General features: G+C 34.1%; 1 protein-coding gene across 2 annotated transcripts in view; it reads left to right on the top strand.

Annotated features, from left to right (window-relative positions):
- Window positions 1–23,811, top strand: part of LOC125652049 (MAM domain-containing glycosylphosphatidylinositol anchor protein 2-like) — a 50,013-nt gene extending 26,202 nt beyond the window's left edge. Inside the window, exons 1-6 of one of the 2 annotated variants that reach the window (XM_056166745.1) lie at window positions 6,093–6,246; window positions 15,972–16,042; window positions 16,573–16,765; window positions 19,221–19,379; window positions 21,088–21,222; window positions 22,806–23,811. In XM_056166745.1, the coding sequence (XP_056022720.1) occupies window positions 16,582–16,765; window positions 19,221–19,379; window positions 21,088–21,222; window positions 22,806–23,188 (861 nt within the window). In that variant the 5' untranslated portion in view covers window positions 6,093–6,246; window positions 15,972–16,042; window positions 16,573–16,581 and the 3' untranslated portion in view covers window positions 23,189–23,811. Of the gene's footprint in view, window positions 1–6,092; window positions 6,247–15,971; window positions 16,043–16,572; window positions 16,766–19,220; window positions 19,380–21,087; window positions 21,223–22,805 lie in introns of those variants that run through there. The other variant, XM_048880951.2, reaches the window with a different exon arrangement.
- Window positions 23,812–24,081: the final 270 nt, after the last annotated feature.

Raw genomic sequence — 24,081 nt, 5'->3', positions numbered from 1 at the left:
ATATACCACACACCCCTAATAAAAGCACTGGGATTACTGAATCAGAATGACAATTGGGGTGGGTGACGATAAAAGCAGAATTTTCGAATTATTTTGAAGCGAAGTTTTGAGTAAGAAATGGTGCCATTCCTTTTGGGTTATTTTTTTCATTGGGGATGGTACCATAAGGCGTACTATTATTATTACAGACAAAAATACCGGTTCCTGTGAATATTCACACCTGACGACCTGTAAAGGGTTGTCAATAGTGAATATGAACAGCTGCATGTAAATAAGTTAGTGTTCTAACTGCATAATTTAATACCGTTCAATTTTATTCTGATATTTTTGTGATAGGGTTATATGTATACATTTAAAATTGCATGGGAAAGAGTTTAGTAATGCAGAGCTCTAATATAATTTAATTTCTCATGTTGTTTAGACATTTATCCATTAACACATGTATAGGTCTACATAATTTAGGAGTGTAATTACTAGATATAAAGTTAATGTCATTCCTTAGCTTGCAAGTACATTCTTAAGAATCATGACAAACAACACTCTTTAAGATACAATTTTCTGCTTTATTACTGTATTCATGGGATAAAAGTCCCCATCCTGTGTTTTATTTGGGATATTTATTCCCATTCATGCTCAAATAGGATATTCACTGCCATTTCATGTTCATTATGGGACATTTCCTCCTATGGGACATTGTATCCCATTTTAAATTTAAATACGGGAGTTAAAATCCTATGGGAGAAATTATATTTTTTCTCCCATGGGATTTTTGGTGGGAGTGAAAATCCCCCAAGTGGGATTAAAAATCCCTCCAAAATCCCATGGGATTTTTTGATTTCAGGTGAAATATCTTAAAAACTACAATAGTTACAAGTGTAAATGTTGGTGCATGTCTTGTGGACATAAAATCCCATCTTTTTTTGTAAAGGGTTTATTTGTATCCTTAATAAAAGGGTTGGCGAAACTCCGGACTTTTGTCGTGTCCGGAGTTAAATGTCGCACTGTTTTGTACAAAATCTACAGAGATCATCTGTTTTAACACTAATGTTTTTCAAATAATAACCAACAGGAAGAATTCTATGTAAAATTCTAAACTGTAGCCACTGAACAGAAGAATCACTAGATGTTTTGAAACAAATTTTAAACAGATCTTGCACTGAAATATCATCTACTCCATATGAAGATAGTTCAGTTTTCCACTTGCCCATAGAAGTTGGGATATCTTCTTTTGCATTTAAAATATTGTAAATAATATTAGAACATCTTTCATGTAATAAAACTGGTTCAAAAAATATAGGCATACATGGATTAACATTTTGTTTGGTTGAGTGTCTATCAATTGACAGACGTTTTAAATATTTTGAAATTGCAGTAATAATGCTATTGTATTTCATTACACATACTTCTTGAAGATTGTATAAACACTGAAATTTTTCTATGGTATGGAAGTTACAATCAGTATCAAAAAAATCTTGAACAGCTTTAATCCCCTTTTCATACCATTTCTCATAAAACACAGGTTTTCCCGCAATTCTAATATTAGAATTGTACCACACTGGAATATTATGAAAATTATTTTTAATATTTGGAAGATTTTGACTAGTCTTCAAATAAAAAAACCAAGCATTGAAAACATCCTTCCAAAAAACATTGCGTTTAACACATAATTGTTCCACAATAAAACTATCTCCAAAGTCATATAATTTCTTTAAAATATCATTTCCATACATGGCAAAAAAAATATTCATCCATGGTTTCTGACAGTTGGACCTAGTAAGCCTTTTAATCCAAGAGCATTTCAATGATGTAATAAAATTGCTTATATCAACCATCTTGATACCACCCGATAGATAGTCTTGTGTTATCACAGACCTCTTAACTTTATCTACACTAGATTTCCATAGGAATTCAAAAATAATTTTGTATAAATAAGAGATTGTTTCTTTCTTTGGAGTAGGAAGTGATATAAACAAATGATTCAATTTTGGAATAAGCAAGGTTTTAATGACAGTAGCCCGCCCAATGGGAGTAAGAATCCTTCTTTTCCACTGTTCAGTAAGAGCAACGATTTTTGGTATTTGAATTCCGAAATTTATATCTTCAATTTCTGTAAGGTCAACTGAAAAATTAATACCCAATAAATTAAAAGTTGTTGATCCCCAATCTAATTTCCATCTTGTATGGTGAAAAACTTGATCTGAAAATTTCTTTGAACCAATCCAAACAATTTTTGTTTTAGAAGAATTAATCCTTAGACCAGAAAAACTGGAAAAAAATTCTATCGTATCTAGAGCTGCAAAAAGCGATTCAGGTGATCCGTCAAGGGCTAGTGAAGAATCATCTGCATATTGCGATATTTTGTGTTCTGTGTTTTCTATACATATGCCTTTTATACTTTTGTTTTGTTTAATTAATATTGCAAGAATTTCTGCACATAGGATGAATAAATAAGGTGCAATGGGATCACCCTGCCTACATCCCCTTTGTATATCAAACTGTTCAGATAAGAAGCCACTCTGTAAAACTGAGGCTCTGAAATTTGTGTTTAAGATTTTTATCCATTGAATAAAGTTTTCCCCAAAACCAAAATACTTTAAAACTTTATATATGAATGACCATGACATTGAGTCGAAGGCCTTTTCGAAATCAATGAGAACTAGAAGGCCTGGGATATTATTTCTTTCAGTGTATGACATAATATCATATATAAATCGAGTATTCTCCCCTATATATCTACCTTTTAAAAAACCAGACTGTGTATCGGATATTATATAATCCAAAACTTGTTTAATTCTAAAGCTGAGACAACCAGATATAATTTTGTATAATACATTTAAAAGTGTAATTGGTCGCCAGTTTTTTAAAAACTGTCTTGGTTTGTCCCCTTTAGGTAAGCATGAAATGATTCCTAGTCTTTGCGAAATAGGAAGTTCCCTCTTATGATATATACAATTAATAGCTCTAACAACATAATATTTAATGTCATTCCAAAAAAATTTAAAGAATTCAGTTGTATAACCATCGCTACCCGGGGATTTGTTGTTTTTCATATTTTTTAATACTTTAAGAACCTCTGCTTCTTCAATATCATCCTCCAGTTTTTTGGTTGCATGTGTATCTAACTTGGGAGAATTGTAATCTGAGATGATGCTTTCCAGGTCGACATTAATTAAGTTAAAATCATTACTAGTATATAAGGCTTCATAATATTTCTTGACGCCTTCTAATATATCTGACTGATTGTAAATTGTACCAGTATCCAACTGAATTTTTTTGATAGTTTTATTTAAATAATTTCGGGATTCTAAATTACAAAAGTATTTTGAAGGTTTTTCCCCTTCCTCTATCCAACGTGCACGAGACCTTATCATGTGACCTTGTAGCTTTTCTTTTCTAATGTTTTCAAGAGCTGCTCTCTTCTCATCTAGAATATCAAAATCAATAGGAGAATCAGACTCTAAAATTTCAATTTCATCTAAAAGTTTCTTTTCTTTGATGTCTTTTTCTCTTTTCTTAAATGCTGAGTATGATATAGTAATTCCCCTAATTTCCATCATTAAAACCTCCAGAAATAAACTTTCATCAATATCGTTTTTGCACTGAAAATTTATATTATCTATGTTATCCAAATATTGGCTAGTAACAGATTGAATAGTTTCTTTGACCTTCATAACATATTTTTTGTCTGTTAATAAATTGTTATTAAATTTCCAAAGGCCACGCCCTCTTGTAAAGGGATTAAATTTTAATTCAAGAATAACAACAGAATGATCAGATCTATATCCTGGCTTTATGGTACAGTTTTCAACCAAATTTGACAAACTATCAGATACAAGAAAGTAGTCAAGGCGACTTTGTTTTAAGGGATTTTTTTCCGCCATGTATAAGCTTTTTTATCTGGATTTAGCACTCTGTAGTAATCTAAAAGTTGTAAATCGTCCATGATTTCTAGAACTTTAGCACGTGCTTTGGGATTATTGATTCCACAATAGTTATAAGTATCCAGTGAAGGGTTTAATGTGAGGTTAAAGTCACCACATAGAATAAAATATTCATTGTCATATTCCAAGAAAATATTTCGTACATTTTCGTAAAATTGAGGGTTATCAGTATTAGGCCCGTATATATTAATAAGAGTTGCTTTGTTTTCTTCAATTGTCATATCAAGTGCAAGTAAATTACCTTCACAATCCCTTTTTACACCATGAATTTTAAACTCAAAATTATTATTGAACAAGATGCACACACCCCTTGAGTTTGACATATAAGAATTAAAAATACATTTGTATCCCCACTGTGATTCAATATATGGTTCACATTCAGAAATAAAATGAGTATCTTGTAGACATATAATAGAAAAACGCTTTTGTTTCAAGTAATTAATAACATCTTTACGTTTAGATGGAGTTGCCAGCCCCTGACAGTTCACTGTGGCTATTAAAATATTTTCAGACAACGACATCGCAGAAAAATAAGTAAAACAACTAAACATCTAGACATTTTCAGCAAGTAACTTACCCGTCCATCGTTTACACATTCACACACACTAACACTCACATAATAACACAAACACATGTAAACAATTTGTATCGGTTCGATGATCCCGATCCCGGTCCTGTCGCTCATCAGATAATGGTATTTCAAACCCGATCCAAATTTGTTGCTCCCGCATGTAAATTTAAAGTTTGTTTAGCTTTCTACAGGGTAACAGGCTGTGTCCATAATATCGAACTTGTGTCGAACACCTTTCTGGTCCAACCCGAAAATTTTTCCGTTGTAGTACCAGGCACTCTGGATTTTCTCGTCGTTGTTGAGATCTCTTAGTAATTGAGAGTTCATCTGTGTTATATGATCGAACATCTTGAATCGTTTTTTGACTTCTTCCTTAGACCTGTTTCTAATAACTGTAATTTTAGATTCTGAGTTTTTGAATTTTGCAATTACTGGTCTGATTTTTCCTTTCGCCCCTGGAATTCTGTGAATGGCTAAAATATCAGCGGGGTCGATGGTCACTTTCGCTGCTTCCTTCATTATGACACACAGTTCTTCTCGAAGGTTTTCTTGTGGTTTCTCCTTCCATCCCAGAAATTTTATATTGTTTTTCTGAGAGTACTGCTGGTTGTGATTAGCGAGGGTCAACGCTGATTCCGTCAGGGATCGATATCTTTTCATCGTGCTCTGTAATGATCTCAATTCTTTAAGGTGTTCTTGAAACTTCTCTCTTATGTTTATTAAGTCCATATTCACCCCATCTTCAATTTCTTTAGTTTTCGACACAAACGTTTTTACTTTTTGGTCGACTCTGCTTTCAAATTCGTCTTTCACCTGAGCTTTCACGCTTTCAATGACTTCTTTTGTTAGTGTCTCTTTAACATCCGAGATGATTTCATTTTTTATTTCTCCCTTCATTTCTGACATAATCACTGCAACTATGCTTTTGATATCGTCTTTCTTTACCATAGATTCCCTGATCTCTGTCAGGCTTTCATGAATTCTTTTTAACTCACCCGGTATGTCGGCACCTGGAGACATGGGTGTCGTGGGTTCTGCGTCGGAACTACTAGTCCGTTGTTGTAGCCTTTTGTCCGAGACATTCGTACTTCTTAAAGTTCTTATAGATGATGGTACCGAATCTATCTTCAGTTGACTCTGTACCAACCTTTTCTCCAGAGATTTTCCGCTGCGATCTACTTGTTTCTCATTCTTTTTCTCTGTTTTCTCTTTCCCGTCCATGTTCTCCGATATTCCAGTGAGTAGATCTCTGCTCACGATGATTTTTAAACTTCAAGGAATACAAAGTCAAAACCGCAAAGAATACCACAGAAATTCCACAGAAACATGCACAAATCGGTCTTTTATTTGATTAGGCGTCTTTTGAAGCTTTTATAAAGTTTTTGAGAAACAAAATCGAATTTTTAGCGGAGCGCTCAAAAGTACGTCAGCCTACTGCCATCACGTGACCGGAATTCATAACCTTGATAGTTTAGGCTGTTGTTAGATAGAGCGCCAATACTCTCGATATCCTTTGGGGTTTACATAGCCTTTCAGAACTCGAGATTAATTCGGATATCCCTTATTCCGTTTCGAGTTTTGTACTGTTTACGCACTTCCGTGATTAGAGATTTGAAGAATGAGATGACACTGGACAGAAAAAATTTATTAAAAATATACAACGGATAGACAGCTGTTATTAGAGGATTTTAATTATTAAAGAAGAATTACTGGGAGTGAATGGGGCCCTGGCTGGTAAGCAGCGTAAATAACTTTTAATCGACAAATATCTCTCATGGGGTACGGAAAGGGGTAGATTGAGTTGCAAGCCTTGTTATATATTATGAATCAGTGGGATAAGACATTTTTTAAAACGTGGATAAATTAGTGTTCTCTGATAATGATACGTGTATTTAAGCTTCCTGGAACATGAAAAAATCTATAAAGAGACACCATAGATCAGAGAGAAATATTTATTCGTGATTCGAATTTCCTCCATTGTTTACATATACGTTGTTATAGTGCAATATCCTTGACCCAGGCGCCTATGTAATTTCCCTGTTTCGTTAGCTGTATATCCCGCATAAGATTTACAAACAATTGGTGCCACAAAGCTGGAATATAAACAATTGGGTTTTTTTTTTGGTTTTTTTTTTTTCCAAGTTTCAAGATTTTTATTTATGAAACAAGACAAAAACATATACAAATATACAAAACAAATGAAATACATGTATAAGATACAATGTGTATAAGATATGGTTATTATTTTACCATGGAATCAAAATAGATACAGTATATGTCAAACAATTGTAGTTATTAATTTACATCAACATAATTTCAAGTGACGGAATAATACTGCGTAAGAAACATATTTGGCAGTGTGTGTATAATAAAGATAAGTTTTTGGTTGTTGTTTTTCAAAAACGCCCCGCTGCCACAATGAGTCCACACATATCACGACAGTTCATATCCGACTCATTGGGCAGCTCTATTAGAGGACTGACCCTCTGAATAGTGGCTTCAGATTTAACACAAGTATATATAATACACAGATATACACATGTATACATACATGTGCATGCATAGATATAATAGCAGTAGTAAAAATGTTTAAATTTTATGTTAAAAATTTTGATATAAAGAATATCTATAGATTGGATACAAAATTTTGAAAAAACTTCTGTTCTTTTGTTTTATATAAAAACCTGAGAACTTGACAGTGCGATCTCAAGTATTCCTTGATGGAACGAATAACAAAATCACTCGTCTCATCAACCTGCACAACTCTACAATACATCTTACATTTATAAATTCTAAATGCAATAAAAGAAAGAAAATAGTTATATATCTTTATCAACTCAGTATTATCCAAATAAAACCCAACAGCAATATGTTTCCAAGTAATTGTGAAATTAATACAGGTACTTGCGACCTTCCATATATGTCGTACATTAATACAATCAAAAATAAGGTGTTTTGTGTTTTCGATTTCATTTCTACACAGTTTACACTTATTTGTTACAGTGTTGTTCCATTTGCTAATAAGGAGATTATTACTCAATAAGTTGTGTATTAGTTTATAATTAAACTCTGCTAAAGATTTGTCTTCAATGTATTTAACTTTCAATAAAAATATTGATTCCCATTCCTTTTTATCTGTTATTTGGAACTCTCTACTTAACCTTGTAAGCGAGGGTTTTTGGAATTTATGCTTTATCAAAGTAGAATAGAAAATTTTAGTTTTATGTTGTAAACATAAATTTTTATCAATATTTTTGGTTTTAATGTAGGGAATTTTAGAAAAATCATATCCGAGTTCAAATTTTTTGAAAATATGTCTTATCATCTTATACTCGCATAGCCAGTTCGTTTTCTTAGTAAGACAATCATAAATTTGTTTACCTGATTTTAATAGCCCATCCTCATTAAAAATGTCTTTAACATATAAAATTCCGCTTTTTATCCAATCATCAAAACATATTGATTTACCTTTGAAGAGAAAATTTGCATTTGACCATATTGGCTGAAGAAGGAATTTTTCAGTGGAGTTAAGAGTTTGGTTTGTGTTGTCTTGACAAAGGTTGAAGCAAGAAAACACCTGTTTATAAAACACTGGAAAATTTTTAAGAATGCCATAATTGTTAGTTGATGTTTCAGAAGTCTTAACTAAATAATCAATGTCAAGATTTAAAGTTTTGCTGAAACTTTCTGCATATTTTTTAATGATATGATTACTTGTAATAAGGCGTGGAATCCACATGGCCTTTAGGACTTTAAGTTTAGACTCTATATCGACTACACCTATCCCTCCATCTTTAATATCCCCTATCAATGTGTTCCTTTTGATTCTATCTTTTTTATTCCATAAAAAATTAAATATCAACCTATTGATATCTTTTATAAACTTAGGATCGGGTAATTCTAAAATGCTTGCAACATAAGTCAATTTTGATAAAGCCAATGAGTTAATGATTGTACATTTTCCAAATAATGATAGTTTTCTTCTCTTCCATGATTCAAATAACATTTCAATTTCGTGATATATTTTCATCCAGTTTTTATTGTAACATTCAATCTTATCTTGACCTATATGAATACCTAAACATTTTACGGCTTTCTTAGTTACCTTTATTCCCTCTACTGTTTCAAGCTGGTTTCTCAGGTTTCCGAGTAAAATACATTCTGTTTTTGTGAAATTTATTTTTGACCCTGCTAATTCACAGAAACTTTTAATGGTGTTTATTGCATGTTTTAGAGAATCGGTATCACTTAAAGCCAGTGTCATGTCGTCTGCATGTTGAATATTTTTAATTTCATTTTCTAAGTTTTTATTTTTAAAACCGTGAATCGAATTATTTGATTTGATTTTATCTGATAGAATTTCTGCAACAAATAGGTATAAAATCGCAGAAATTGGACAGCCTTGCCTAATTCCCCTGTGCATCTGGCATGTTCTAGAGATCCAGCCATTATTTTTTAAACAGAAGATAGGATTTTTATAAAGTATTTTAATCCATTTAATAAAATTAATTCCAAAATTAAATGTTTCTAGAGTTTTGAACAGAAAATTCCACTCAACTGAATCGAATGCTTTCTCAAAGTCGAGAAATAATAATAAGCCCTCTTGATTATTGTTTTCCCAGTAATCAAAAATATCTAATATTAATCGTGCGTTGCTTCCTATAAATCTTCCTTTTATATATGCTGTCTGTTCGTTACTTATGTAATCATCGACAACTTTTTGTAAACGACGAGCAAATATGAATGCAATTATCTTGTAGTCTGTATTTGTAAGGCTAATAGGTCTGTAATTTTTTAATAGGGATTTCTCTCCTTTTTTGTGAATTAATGATATGACAGCAAGTCGTTGGGAAAAAGACATTTCATTTGATAAAAAAATTTCTTTAAGCATTCCAAAAAAAAAGTTCCGATAACTGATCCCAAAAGCATTGATAAAATTCAGTTGGTAAACCGTCTAGACCTGGCGATTTATTGTGTTTCATACTCATAACAGCTTCTCGACATTCATCTAAAGTTGGAAATTGGTCACAATTATTTCTCGCACTCTCAGATAAACATTTAATATTGCTATTATTTAAATAATTCTGAATGTCAGAAGAATTTATATTTTTAGTATCATACAGATTTTCATAAAAATTACACATTTCACTCAAAATATCTTCATCAGTAGTTAAAGTTTCTTTTCGTTCGTTCTGTAGTTCATTAATAACATTCTGTGATTGATGCTTTTTTTCTAGACTTAAAAAATACTTGGTGTTTTTTTCTCCTTTGTCGATCCACTTAGCGCCTGACCTAATTTGAGCTCCTTTTGCTTTTTTATCATACAAGTCATTTAATTGCGACTCCAAGTCTCTCTTTTTATTCATATCAATTTGGAGATGTGGGAGAGATTCTATTTCATTTATTTCTTTTTCAATGTTTGAAATTGTATTCTTAAGATTTTTCTGCGATTTGATTGAAAAATGTATAGAAAGTAACTTAATTTTATGTTTTAAAATTTCCCATTTTTGCGTGTTTGTTCCTTGTGAGTTTTTTATATTTTGTATAATATTTACAATTTGGTTTTTATATTCGCTACTTTTTAAGTAGGAAGTATTTAATTTCCAGTAACCTGTTCCTCTCTTGTTATCGTGTATATTAAGATTAAATCTAATTGCTTTGTGGTCAGACATTCTGGTTCTATTAGAATGAGTTCCTGGAATTTTCTGTAGCATGGGAGATTTGCATTTATTTAGAAAAGTTTTACTAATGAATACAAAATCGATTCTACTTTTGGGTATGTCAGAAGCATCACACCACGTGAAACCATCTGTTTTATCATGTTTACTTGTCCATAAATCGACAAGATTTAACTGAATTATTATGTCATTTAACACTTTAGAGCTTTTATCTGAACAATTATCTATTTTACAGTTGAAGTCCCCACATATAATAATATTGGATGAAATGTTCGAGTAATTATTAATGAAAGTTCTTAATCTTTTGAAAAATTGGATTCTACATGATTCATTATTTGGTGCATATATATTAACTAAAGTCAATTCTATGTCATGTAATTTCACGTTGATTAATAATTTTCGTCCGTCTTTTGATCTGTGAGTATTAAGAATATTAATGTCTAATCCATTTTTAGTCAGTATTGAAACACCTCTGGTAAATGTTGAATCAGAAAAGCAGTGTATAGCTTTTCCATACCATGAAAAATTATACAACGATTCGTTTTCTTCAATGAAATGCGTTTCCTGTAAAAAGGCAATATTTATTTTTGAAACATATATATAAACACTTGTTACTTATTTTCTGTGACGAAACATAAACACAGGACATTCGTTTCGTCCGAAGGAACATAGGCCTATACAGAAATAGAGGAATGTAACATAAATTTTATATTTAATAACCACATTTAGAAAATTTTAATCCTCAAATGCTGCAAACTTATAGGGTTTTCCCCCTTGTCATATTGATGCTATCCATTTCGACATTTTAATTTCCCTTATATCTATTACTTATGTTTTATATGCCTTCAATGATGAAGGATAATGGTTTGATAAACTTAAAACACTGATGATCATTAATGTTATCTCACATAACATATATACTAATCACTCATTTCATTTCGCGAAACATAAACAATGATTACTCTCAATCCATCTCACAAAAATAAACGTACGGATCACTCATTTCATCTCACACAAGATAAACAGCACAGACTCATTACATCTTACACAACATAAACATCACAGACTCATTACATCTCACACAACATAAACATCACAGACTCATTACATCTCACACAACATAAACACCGCAGACTCATTACATCTCACACAACATAAACACCGCAGACTCATTACATCTCACACAACATAAACACCACAGACTCATTACATCTCACACAACATAAACATCACAGACTCATTACATCTCACACAACATAAACACGGCAGACTCATTACATCTCACACAACATAAACATCACAGACTCATTACATCTCACACAACATAAACATCACAGACTCATTACATCTCACACAACATAAACATCCATTCTTTCCCAGAATACAAAGTAACAGACGACCAACCAAACTAGGCAATCTTTTGACCTCTAGTCTCGCTTTCTCCAGAACTTTGCACAAGCGAGTCTAGTACCAATTCCTATCTTATTTTTGTAACCAGTAGAGGGCGCTAAACGGAGGAAATGGCAACTCCCATAAAGGAACTTGAACGAATTAACTTCTTATACAATTATGTATTTTATTATACAATTAATAATATATCTGAAAGCAGAGACATATATAAAAGAGATTAGCAACTTCCCCAAGTCTCGTATTATCTCGCGGCCCCCTGTTTTTCGATAAAAATGTACACACTGGTTTAAATTATATGTACTGACTTAAGAATGAAAGCTACCATTCCACCATCCAAATCCTATACTAAAACATTCAAGGTAGAATATTTTCAGAAGATGTTTCACTTCAGAAAGTGAAGCAGGGGTAGATTTAGGGAGGTTTGGAGCGTGGGGGTCGGAAAATTCCCCGCTCTTCTCTTTTTACCACATCCAAACCTATAAAGAATGTGGTGACTATAAAAGAAAGGAAGAAGGAACAAGAATTTCAGTCAAAAATGCAATAAAATGCCCATTTTAAATCAATCTTTTTAAAAATTACCCTGGAGAGGAACACGAATTTCAATTTTCCTGGGGAAGAACAAGAATTTCAGTCGAACATGTTGTAAAATGCGCTATTTTAAATAAATATTTTAAAAATTAAGTTAAATTTAGCCCCCTTCCATGCCCTCCCCCTTTGCCCCTCCCCCTCCCCATTGGGCTCATTAGATCAAATGTACGCAATCCACTATAAATAAAACATCCAATGAAACCACTGCATCTTGTAATGGTGTACATCGATACAAATGACGCGATCTCGTACTGCTGTATTGATAAACACGCGCAATTGTAATATTTACACCACTAATTACGTTTATTGATAATAGATCAAGTTTGGATATCTTTTTGCTTAAAACAATATTGTTTAAACGATTGAAATAGCCATAACTGTAGTTATCAATATACTTGTTTTTATTTGAATATCTCGCTTCGCGTTGTTATAAATAGAACCGCCTTCTCATTGGCCCCCACTCTTTTGTGGAAACAATCAGAACGAGCCCAACTTTTTGAAAGTCACTGATGTCAAGGGTTAGTGCAAGGAAACGAATCAATAACCCTTGACTTGTGAAGATGTAAAAGCCAAGGCTTTTATATTTCACACAACATTTTGAGACCGAGGAGGTTGTTTTATATCATACTCAAAAAAGGTCTATATTTCTAGTCTACTACTGCTCAGAATATTCAGCCGATAATTTACCTACATTGCGACGAATTAGGTCATTTCGTGACGTCATGACAGTTTCCGTCACGGACTATTTTGGAAAAAAAATATTTCAAGTTCTTAAGTTGATGTTAGCAAATTATATCAGTTGCTTTAAATGCATAGTCAAGAAAACTACACATATGTGGAAGATAACTTGTATATTACATTGTCTGTGCATAGCCATGTTTATTTACATTGCATGTGTATCGCCATGTTTGTTTACAGTGTATGTGTATCGACATGTTTCTTTACAGTGTATGTGTATCGCCATGTTTGTTTACAGTGTATGTGTATCGCCATGTTTGTTTACAGTGTATGTGTATTGCCATGTTTGTTTACATTGTATGTGTATCCCCATGTTTGTTTACAGTGTATGTGTATCGACATGTTTGTTTACAGTGTATGTGTATCGCCATGTTTGTTTACATTGTATGTGTATTGCCATGTTTGTTTACAGTGTATGTGTATCGCCATGTTTGTTTACAGTGTATGTGTATCGCCATGTTTGTTTACAGTGTATGTGTATTGACATGTTTGTTTACAGTGTATGTGTATCGCCATGTTTGTTTACAGTGTATGTGTATTGCCATGTTTGTTTACATTGTATGTGTATCCCCATGTTTGTTTACAGTGTATGTGTATCGACATGTTTGTTTACAGTGTATGTGTATCGCCATGTTTGTTTACAGTGTATGTGTATCGACATGTTTGTTTACATTGTATTTGTATTGCCATGTTTGTTTACAGTGTATGTGTATCGCCATGTTTGTTTACAGTGTATGTGTATCGCCATGTTTGTTTACAGTGTATGTGTATCAACATGTTTGTTTACAGTGTATGTGTATCCCCATGTTTGTTTACATTGCATGTGTATCATCATGTTTGTTTACAGTGTATGTGTATCGCCATGTTTGTTTACAGTGTATGTGTATCCCCATGTTTGTTTACAGTGTATGTGTATCGACATGTTTGTTTACAGTGTATGTGTATCGCCATGTTTGTTTACATTGTATGTGTATTGCCATGTTTGTTTACAGTGTATGTGTATCGCCATGTTTGTTTACAGTGTATGTGTATCGCCATGTTTGTTTACAGTGTATGTGTATTGACATGTTTGTTTACAGTGTATGTGTATTGCCATGTTTGTTTACAGTGTATGTGTATTGCCATGTTTGTTTACATTGTATGTGTATCCCCATGTTTGTTTACAGTGTATGTGTATCGCCATGTTTGTTTACAGTGTATGTGTATCGCCATGTTTGTTTACAGTGTATGTGTATTGACATGTTTGTTTACAGTGTATGTGTATCGCCATGTTTGTTTACAGTGTATGTGTATTGCCATGTTTGTTTACATTGTATGTGTATCCCCATGTTTGTTTACAGTGTATGTGTATCGACATGTTTGTTTACAGTGTATGTGTATCGCCATGTTTGTTTACAGTGTATGTGTATCGACATGTTTGTTTACATTGTATTTGTATTGCCATGTTTGTTTACAGTGTATGTGTATCGCCATGTTTGTTTACAGTGTATGTGTATCGCCATGTTTGTTTACAGTGTATGTGTATCGCCATGTTTGTTTACAGTGTATGTGTATCGACATGTTTGTTTACAGTGTATGTGTATTGCCATATTTGTTTACATTGTATGTGTATCCCCATGTTTGTTTACAGTGTATGTGTATCAACATGTTTGTTTACAGTGTATGTGTATCCCCATGTTTGTTTACATTGCATGTGTATCATCATGTTTGTTTACAGTGTATGTGTATCGCCATGTTTGTTTACAGTGTATGTGTATCCCCATGTTTGTTTACAGTGTATGTGTATCGCCATGTTTGTTTACAGTGTATGTGTATCGTCATGTTTGTTTACATTGTTTGTGTATCGTCATGTTTGTTTACAGTGTATGTGTATCGCCATGTTTGTTTACAGTGTATGTGCATCGCCATGTTTGTTTACAGTGTATGTGTATCGACATGTTTGTTTACAGTGTATGTGTATCGTCATGTTTGTTTACATTGTTTGTGTATCGTCATGTTTGTTTACAGTGTATGTGTATCGATCTCGGAATGCAGTTGATTCCTCTCTATTTGATGACATCTATTTTTCTGTCATATATTGATTAATTTCTGTAATCACAAAATCAGTTATCGACTTTATTGTTGTATTATCAAAACACAAAGTGCAAGTGGGATGTGTATCTTTTTTCCATAATCATAGTATATATCAGGATAATGACCGTGGCATTCCTTTGATCTTTGCAATAACCATGATAGAATTAAGAAATAATGCAAAAGTTCTTTTTTATAATGAAAAAGTGAAGATAACCAATAGTAATAAATCAATTACAAATGTAGCTTTTAAGATATATGAATCATGTAACATTTCTCAAGAAAGGTTTAATATGGAACGTTATTTGAAAAACTCCATATCTAAAGATGGTGATTTTATGATATCTTTCTCAATGATTGATTTGTTTCTTATCAATCTTATATCTTATCAATCTGGGTTTTTTATCCTTTTCATTTCATATTTTGAGTTATTGGTTGGCTTCTACCCGGGTCACTCGGGATATTGTGACAAACAATTCGTTTCATATTATATGGGTATCAATAATATTTAAGTGATCACAAGAAAACGGATGAAGTTAATGAACAGAGATCAATCTCATAAAATCTACAAAGAATGCAAAGTTGGGAGTAGGGTAAACATAGACCCCCGGATACATCAGAGGTAGGATCAGGTGCTTAGGAGGAGTAAGCTTTCTCTGTTAACAGACCATACACGCCATGAGCCCTCCATCTGGACCAGACAAACGAAACAAAACGTAGTCCATATCAGAATGTTAAGAACGGCCTAACAATTGGCATGAAACATACCCAACAGCATTCAACCTAATCACAGGTTGTCTTTTCAAATAAGAAAATAATAAGTTTCCGAAATGCTAATATTAAACGATACTGTTGAAACTCCTGTAACATCAATTTTTAATCTTTGTGAGATTTATAAGGATGATCACTGTTCGTTGTTTTTATCTTTGAATCCTCACACACCTTAGATTGATACAAACTCAATTTCCTTTTCAGAGGTCATTGAGTATGAAGCGGGTACAGACTTGAGGAGTCCGCTGTATTGTCGTGTTGAGCATATTAATGAGGTATTTCTTCCACTATAAGATATTTTTTTAAAATAAAATCTTCAACATAAATGACTGAAATTATGTTTCCCATTTGTTCTGTATAGTCTATTTTCGACATTTTATGAAGTGACCTAAAATGATCATCTTAATTATCAATTAAAAAAGAATGAGCTCATTTTTATTTTGAATCTATGATTCTGATGCAATTGAGACTAAATCCTTAATCATATGGCCCATGTATCTTAATTGTTTCGTGTGCCTGTTTGCGAGTGCGTTTACGTATTTTCTAGCCCCCTCCCCTTTTCTTATATTCCTCAAATAATAAGCTATCACAGATCGACCCAGTTTTGTGTAGTATGAAGGGAAATATTGACCCTGTAACATAAGTTATAGCTGAGTTCACCTAACTCCGTCCTACTATGTCACCTGGGTTTAAAACCAAAACATCCCAGTATATTTCTATACTAGGTGAGTAACAAACTCAGTGATAAACACGTGTTAACCAGTCAATGATTTGTTATTTCTCTCTATATTTCACGATTTTTCAGGCTAGATGGATGAAAGGCCTGGAAATGTTAACCTTTGGTAATAAGAGTTTTGACTCCAGCATGTCGATTGTCTGTAAGGGTACAGGTGATTATCACTTGAATATAACAAAAATGACGTCATCTGACAATGGAACGTATACATGCAGCGATGGTTCTAGGAAGGAAATTAGAAGTTATACTTTAAACGTGAAAGGTGAGAATTTGTTATTTCTTTTTGCCTTCTATCTTTATAGTGATAATGACATTAACTTAATGTGAACTGGTTGGAGCACCTTGTCTAGTGGTTAGCGCACTTGCTTGGTAATGGGGATGCCCTGGGTTCAAGTCTTGATCATAACACCGCGTCAAACCTTAGACGTTCAAGATAGGTAGCGATTTGTTCCTTTACCAAACGCTCGGTATTTAGAAGTGAGAATTGTGGATCTTTTGAGTATGACCTTTTAAAAACGGAGCTTCCATGTCTCGAACGGTAGGCGTTAGAACCCTCACAGCTACGATCTGGAGCGCAATGCATGGTTTAAAATTTGTGGCTTTTCACCTACAGCTGGTAACGTCTCTATACAGTGGGAAATTGATAATATGGGACATAATACAACCAACAAATTGAAGACACAATGTGAATTAAGTTACTTTGTTAAAAAAAATAATTTTTATCTCCAAGAATAAGGTACACACAAGAAAATGGAAACAAAAATGTCATGTAAATCTATTATACTTTTAAAAGACCTTAGCTTTATTTAAAATGAAGCGTGTTCTATTTGCAAACATCACTTGAAATTTTAATCTGGCCGTTAAGAACGGGCGTGCCATGTGTTGAAAGAGATCTAATAGCGTCTGATGATCTCGCAAACAAGCAGAATGTGATATCTTTTTCCCCACTTTAGATTTGCAAGAGGTTTTTTTTAAACTTGATCATAAATCCCAGTGGCTTTTCCGTTGACATCGAAGTAATTTCCATAGTCAAATGTATCGGTTGGTTGGTTGGTCGTATTTTTCACTCATATGGAGACGTCACCACTGCCGGTGAAGGACTGCAAAAATTAGGCCTATGCTCGGCGCTTACGGCCTTTGAGCAGGGAGGGATCTTTATCGTGCCACACCTGCTACGGTCTCATCCGAAGGACCGCCCCCATTTAGTCGCCTCTTTCGACAAGCAAGGTATAGTGAGGACCTATTCAAACCCAAATCCCTACGGGATTGAATGAAAATAGTCTTATGTTGTCAGTACATGGTTTAGAATTATTGAACATTAGCAACAAGCTGAAAGGAACAACTACTTATAATTAAGCCGTTCCTAGCAAAAAGGGGCCTTAAATATATTAGTGCTAAAGTGTGAACTATACAGAACATCCCTCAAAATATTAGAGCAATGTTGATTGTCGTTGAAATATTACAGTCAATCAAAGATGACAACCAACTCGTGATTGGTAATCATGACCTTTTTCTTTACGAGTATGCAAAAATTGACGTTACGTTTTTTCAATATGACGTTTATTGAAAAACATTATAGGGTAAGATAAGGGCCGTTTTTGCTAGGAACGGCTCAATTAATGATTGCATTTCGTTTCCGAATGACAAATCTTTTATACTTCTATAATAGCAGAAGGAATTAAGAATAGATATCATTTCAAAACTAATTATAGTTCGGAAGGAAAATCTTAGCAATAGCATTATCATGTTCGAAATATTTTATTAAGAATTGCAATAGCAAAGGACGTATGCAAAATTCAATACTCTATACTTATTCATGATCTGGAACATTGAGAATACCATGCACTTTTAAATGTTAAAGGTACGATATTTCATCCAAACGGGATGACTTCAGGTTCTCCATTGTCAACTTCCCATATTTATGTAGCAACATTCCATTATCACCAATTCGATACGCAATAACATCTACTGCGTATGATCAATTTCTAAATAGAATCAAGCTACTGACAAATAAGTTGATATTACAGGGTTTTGAACAGTTTCAATTGAAGTCAGAATTTCGCAGATTCTAAGCGGTCAAATGCTGTCTGACGTGTTTCATACCGATTTGGTCGTTCCTGACACTATAATTTTGACTACGGTTTACTCAGTGTATCTGATCAAGGGATAGAGCTCACAGCAGGTGTAATCAGTAGACAGGGGATGCTTACTTCTTCTAGGCACCCGTTCCCACCTCTGGCATATCCAGGGGTCCGTGTTTGTCCTACTCTTAATTTTGGGATTTATGACATTGATCACTATTCGTTATCTTCACTTTTCATGCAACATGTAGTACCAAACCAAAGTCTTACTGGCGAAAATTTAAAGTGAATAATTTTGTTTTCGCGAAAGGAGAAAACCTCTGTCAGAGTCAAAGTTCAATCACGCAAAGTTCCTCATAGGCACCTGATCCCACCCCTGGTGTGTTCAGGGATCCGTGTTTGCCCAACTCTCCATTTTGTATTGCTTATGAGATATATGAGATTGAGTATGTTTCAAGAAGTAAGTATGATCAGCCACACACTGATGCAGAACGAATTCTTCCAGGCGAAAAGAAAAGGTGAAGATAACGAACAGTGATCAATCTTCCGATTCTCTAATGAAAATTAGGTTTGTAGTTAATGTGAATTTCATACCAGGACTATATATTTTCACAAACTGTTATCAATTCATAACAGCCGAAGCAACCATTGGGGAGGGTAAGTATAGTGGACCCACGGTACACAGCAACGAAGGTGAAACAGTTCAGCTGTGGTGTAATGCCACTGGTTACCCTAAACCCGAGATATCCTGGTACACTCTCGAAAGAACCAGTTCAGAGCAAGAGAAAGGGACATGTACGTTCAAAGTTTAGAAAGTATATATTAGAAAGTATATATTAGAAAGTATATATATATATATATATATATATATATATATATATATATATGTATGTATGTATGTATGTATGTATGTATGTATGTATGTATGTATAATTTAGCATTGCTGTATTTTTTATTCATTTCATGGACATTACATTTCGTGGATTTGTCAAGCAATACTGTTTTGAAGATACGCTATTTCGTGGAAAAGTTCGTTCTCTTTCTTTTTTATGAAAAAGATATTGCTTTATTAATCACTTGATTTTTTTCTGACACAATCAAGAAAATAATGAAAATTGATATTGATCAAAAACTGATGTAAACGCAATTAAACCAGAAAAACAAAAAGAAAACCTGTGTTTGCTGACGTGATTTGTTTGATGACCTTTACTACCTGTGTTTGCTGACGTGATTTGTTTGATGACCTTTACTACCTGTGTTTGCTGACGTGATTTGTTTGATGACCTTTACTACCTGTGTTTGCTGACGTGATTTGTTTGATGACCTTTACTACCTGTGTTTGCTGACGTGATTTGTTTGATGACCTTTACTACCTGTGTTTGCTGACGTGATTTGTTTGATGACTTTTACTACCTGTGTTTGCTGACGTGATTTTTTTGATGACCTTTATTACCTGTGTTTGCTGACGTGATTTGTTTGATGACCTTTACTACCTGTGTTTGCTGACGTGATTTGTTTGATGACCTTTACTACCTGTGTTTGCTGACGTGATTTGTTTGATGACCTTTACTACCTGTGTTTGCTGACGTGATTTGTTTGATGACTTTTACTACCTGTGTTTGCTGACGTGATTTGTTTGATGACTTTTACTACCTGTGTTTGCTGACGTTATTTGTTTGATGAGTTTTACTACCTGTGTTTGCTGACGTGATTTGTTTGATGACCTTTACTACCTGTGTTTGCTGACGTGATTTGTTTGATGACTTTTACTACCTGTGTTTGCTGACGTGATTTGTTTGATGACCTTTACTACCTGTGTTTGCTGACGTGATTTGTTTGATGACCTTTACTACCTGTGTTTGCTGACGTTATTTGTTTGATGACCTTTACTACCTGTGTTTGCTGACGTGATTTGTTTGATGACCTTTACTACCTGTGTTTGCTGACGTGATTTGTTTGATGACTTTTACTACCTGTGTTTGCTGACGTGATTTGTTTGATGACCTTTACTACCTGTGTTTGCTGACGTGATTTGTTTGATGACTTTTACTACCTGTGTTTGCTGACGTGATTTGTTTGATGACTTTTACTACCTGTGTTTGCTGACGTTATTTGTTTGATGACTTTTACTACCTGTGTTTACTGACGTGATTTGTTTGATGACCTTTACTACCTGTGTTTGCTGACGTGATTTGTTTGATGACCTTTACTACCTGTGTTTGCTGACGTGATTTGTTTGATGACCTTTACTACCTGTGTTTGCTGACGTGATTTGTTTGATGACTTTTACTACCTGTGTTTGCTGACGTGATTTGTTTGATGACTTTTACTACCTGTGTTTGCTGACGTTATTTGTTTGATGAGTTTTACTACCTGTGTTTGCTGACGTGATTTGTTTGATGACTTTTACTACCTGTGTTTGCTGACGTGATTTGTTTGATGACCTTTACTACCTGTGTTTGCTGACGTGATTTGTTTGATGACTTTTACTACATTTCTGTAGATTTAGGGATAAGTGGGAGCATGCTTGGGATACATAACGTTACCCGTGAGTGCGCCACTAAATTCCAATGCCAGGCAATCAACTCGTACAGAATGGACAAACCGGTCACCAGAAACATCACCCTCATCGTCAAATGTAAGATTAACTTTAGGATCATACATATTTCTTAATATTTTGATTGAAAAGTGAGAACATGTGTTTGAAATCATAGTGGAAGTTTACGACACTATAACATTGTATGAAAGGCGAAGATAACGAACAGTGATCAATCTCATAACTACCATAAACAATTCAAAATAAAGAGCTGGGCAAACACGGACTCATGGATATACCAGAGGTTGGATCAGGTGCTTATCAGGTGTATATGTTGCTATTGGATTTGGTTGCTCTTCAGTTTTATGGGCATTAGCGTAATATTTACAACAGTCAGTTATAATACGTTCTCGGATAAATCAGAATTCCCAAATGGCGACTATGACACCGTCATTTATTTTTCTGGAAAATCTGGTGCCATTTCATATACCATAACCTACAAACATTTCTGTTACATGACACATCTATTCCGTGGGGATCTGGGTTAGAATAGGTTCTGACTACCACTTGCTTGTCGTAAAAGGCGACTAAATGAGGAGGGCCTTCGGATCAGACAGCAAAAAACCGAGGCCCCGTGTCACAGGAGGTGTGGCACGATAAAGATCCCTCCCTGTTCAAAAGCCGAAAGCGCCGATCATAGGCCTAAATGTTACAGTCCTTCACCGGCAATGGTAACGTCTCTATACGAGTGAAAAAGTCTCGAGTAGGACGGTAAACAATATACAACCAACCAACCTGACACATTTAGAACTACATGATGGTCAAGTAGATGATACCTTTGATTTTTCCCCAAGACTAAAAGACTGTCATATACCACGTTCGCGGATTTTGCTGAAATATAACAGAAGTGCACTAATAAGTGGTTTCTATCACAGTGTACAAATATCACTTCAGAGATTAGATGAAGAGTAATATATATCTAGTATGTGAAAAGTGAGGATACCAAACAGTGATCATCTCAAACATCCCATCAAAAATACAAAATTAACAGTGGATCAAACATAGACGTCTGGAATTTTAGTTAAGTGATCAATCTCATAAATCTTAGAAAGAATACAGAGTTAAGAGAAGGGTTAACACTCGTGGACATACCAGAAATGGGATCAGGTTAAATCGAAGCAAGCTACTGACAAATAAGTTTATGTTACAGGGGTTTCAACAGTCTCATTTGTTATAATGATTTTATTTACAAACACAATCTGACGTTAGGTCGATTGCTGTCTGACGTGTTTCACACCAATTGTTATGCCGTCCTTTATATTCTGATCTGGACTACGTATTACTTCGTTTACCTGGCTCACGGCTGTTATGACCAGTCAACAGGGGCTGCTTACTCCTCCTAGGTACCACGTAGAACGTGCTCTCGCGTATGGAATCAGTTGAGAGACACCGAATAAAGGTGATAATGGAATATTGCTACATAAAAATGGGAAGTTGACGGTGGAGAAGCTGAAGTCATGCCGTTTGTCATAAAATTGAGTTGTTAGTTTGCTGTTAATGTCACGTTACAAACTCTTGAACAAAAGGGGTTCATGAACAAGTATCCCTGTAACAAGAGATCTAAGTTTGATATCAAAATAGACACTTTCGTTTCAGCAATATTTCATGTGTATATCTTATTTCAGTTTCACCTGAAATTTGTGTGACCAACAAGCTACGTGACAGATGTATTACCAATAACGGAACCCTAAAAGGGAAACCCGGAGAAAAGTTGGAATTGATATGTTATGTATATGCAAGTCCACTTGCAAACGTGTCTTGGTTAAGACATGACACACTGATAGGCGAGTATATTGGTGTAACCAATGAAACTAAGAAATCGGAAGTCTCTAATCCCTATGTGTATACGGAAACATCTAAATATGATGAGAGTAAAAAACAAACCTCCTTCAGTCTTGTGATCACGCTGGATACTGATCAAACATTCACCAGCTATCACTGTCAGGCAGTGAATGACATGGGATCAAACAGAATGACGATTGTTATTAAAAGGAATACCAAATCTTGACTCTTTCGGTTTGATGGCACATTCTGGATGTTCAGATGATGGAGAAATGTTTTAATTTCGAGATCAGAGATGTTAAACTCACGAGCAGGCTTTCTTCTAAATGAAAGCAATTCGTGAATTTGTTGATTATTTTTCCATAGAAGAAAAGTGTACATAGTTAATGTTTGAAACATGATATTCACAGTCACTATAAAATTTAATTTAGTTATTTTAGCTTCGGGTTATGCTATCTAACTTTTCGTTGAAAGTTTGCAGTATACAGTCTGACAACCCTTCACTCCCAAAGAGAAGAAATCATTTACATCGACCCAACATCATTTTATGCCAACGTCGAGCAGTGTCATTCAACTGACGCCATATCGCATGAGCTTTAGTGTTATATGTTGGGATCTCAAACAACTGGCAAGAGTATTTTGTCCTCCTCCAGGTCCAACTAAATCACATACTGACGGGGGTCCAATCGATGACAGAAAACATATTAATTGATTTTTATATTTGATGATGCAGTGCATAGTTAAGAAACTTAATCTTATTGCAATAGCTAAATTGATGGATGTCTAAAATCGATACTAGTAAAAAGATTTATGAATGAAAAAGAAATAAACTTGTTAAAATGTCCCATACCCAGGTTGTTGTGTGCTTGATATTTTATATTCATAACTATTGGATATCATGTAACAAAGAATATGTGTTATCAATAGCAACACCATCAAAGTGACCGCTGATATGTTTTCAAAACAACGATGACGTCATTAATTTCGCATGAGAACTCAATTTCTGAAAGTTCCCCTGAACGGTTTGCACATCCAGACTAATAATGATTGGTAATCTGTTTGTACACCCAGACTAATAATGATTGGTAATCTGTTTGTACACCCATCTAATATTGATTG

The sequence above is a fragment of the Ostrea edulis genome, chromosome 5, assembly GCF_947568905.1.
Source record: "Ostrea edulis chromosome 5, xbOstEdul1.1, whole genome shotgun sequence".
NCBI lineage: Eukaryota > Metazoa > Mollusca > Bivalvia > Ostreida > Ostreidae > Ostrea > Ostrea edulis.
Note: the sequence above shows the minus strand (reverse complement) of the source record. Positions and strands in the feature narration are given on the sequence as shown.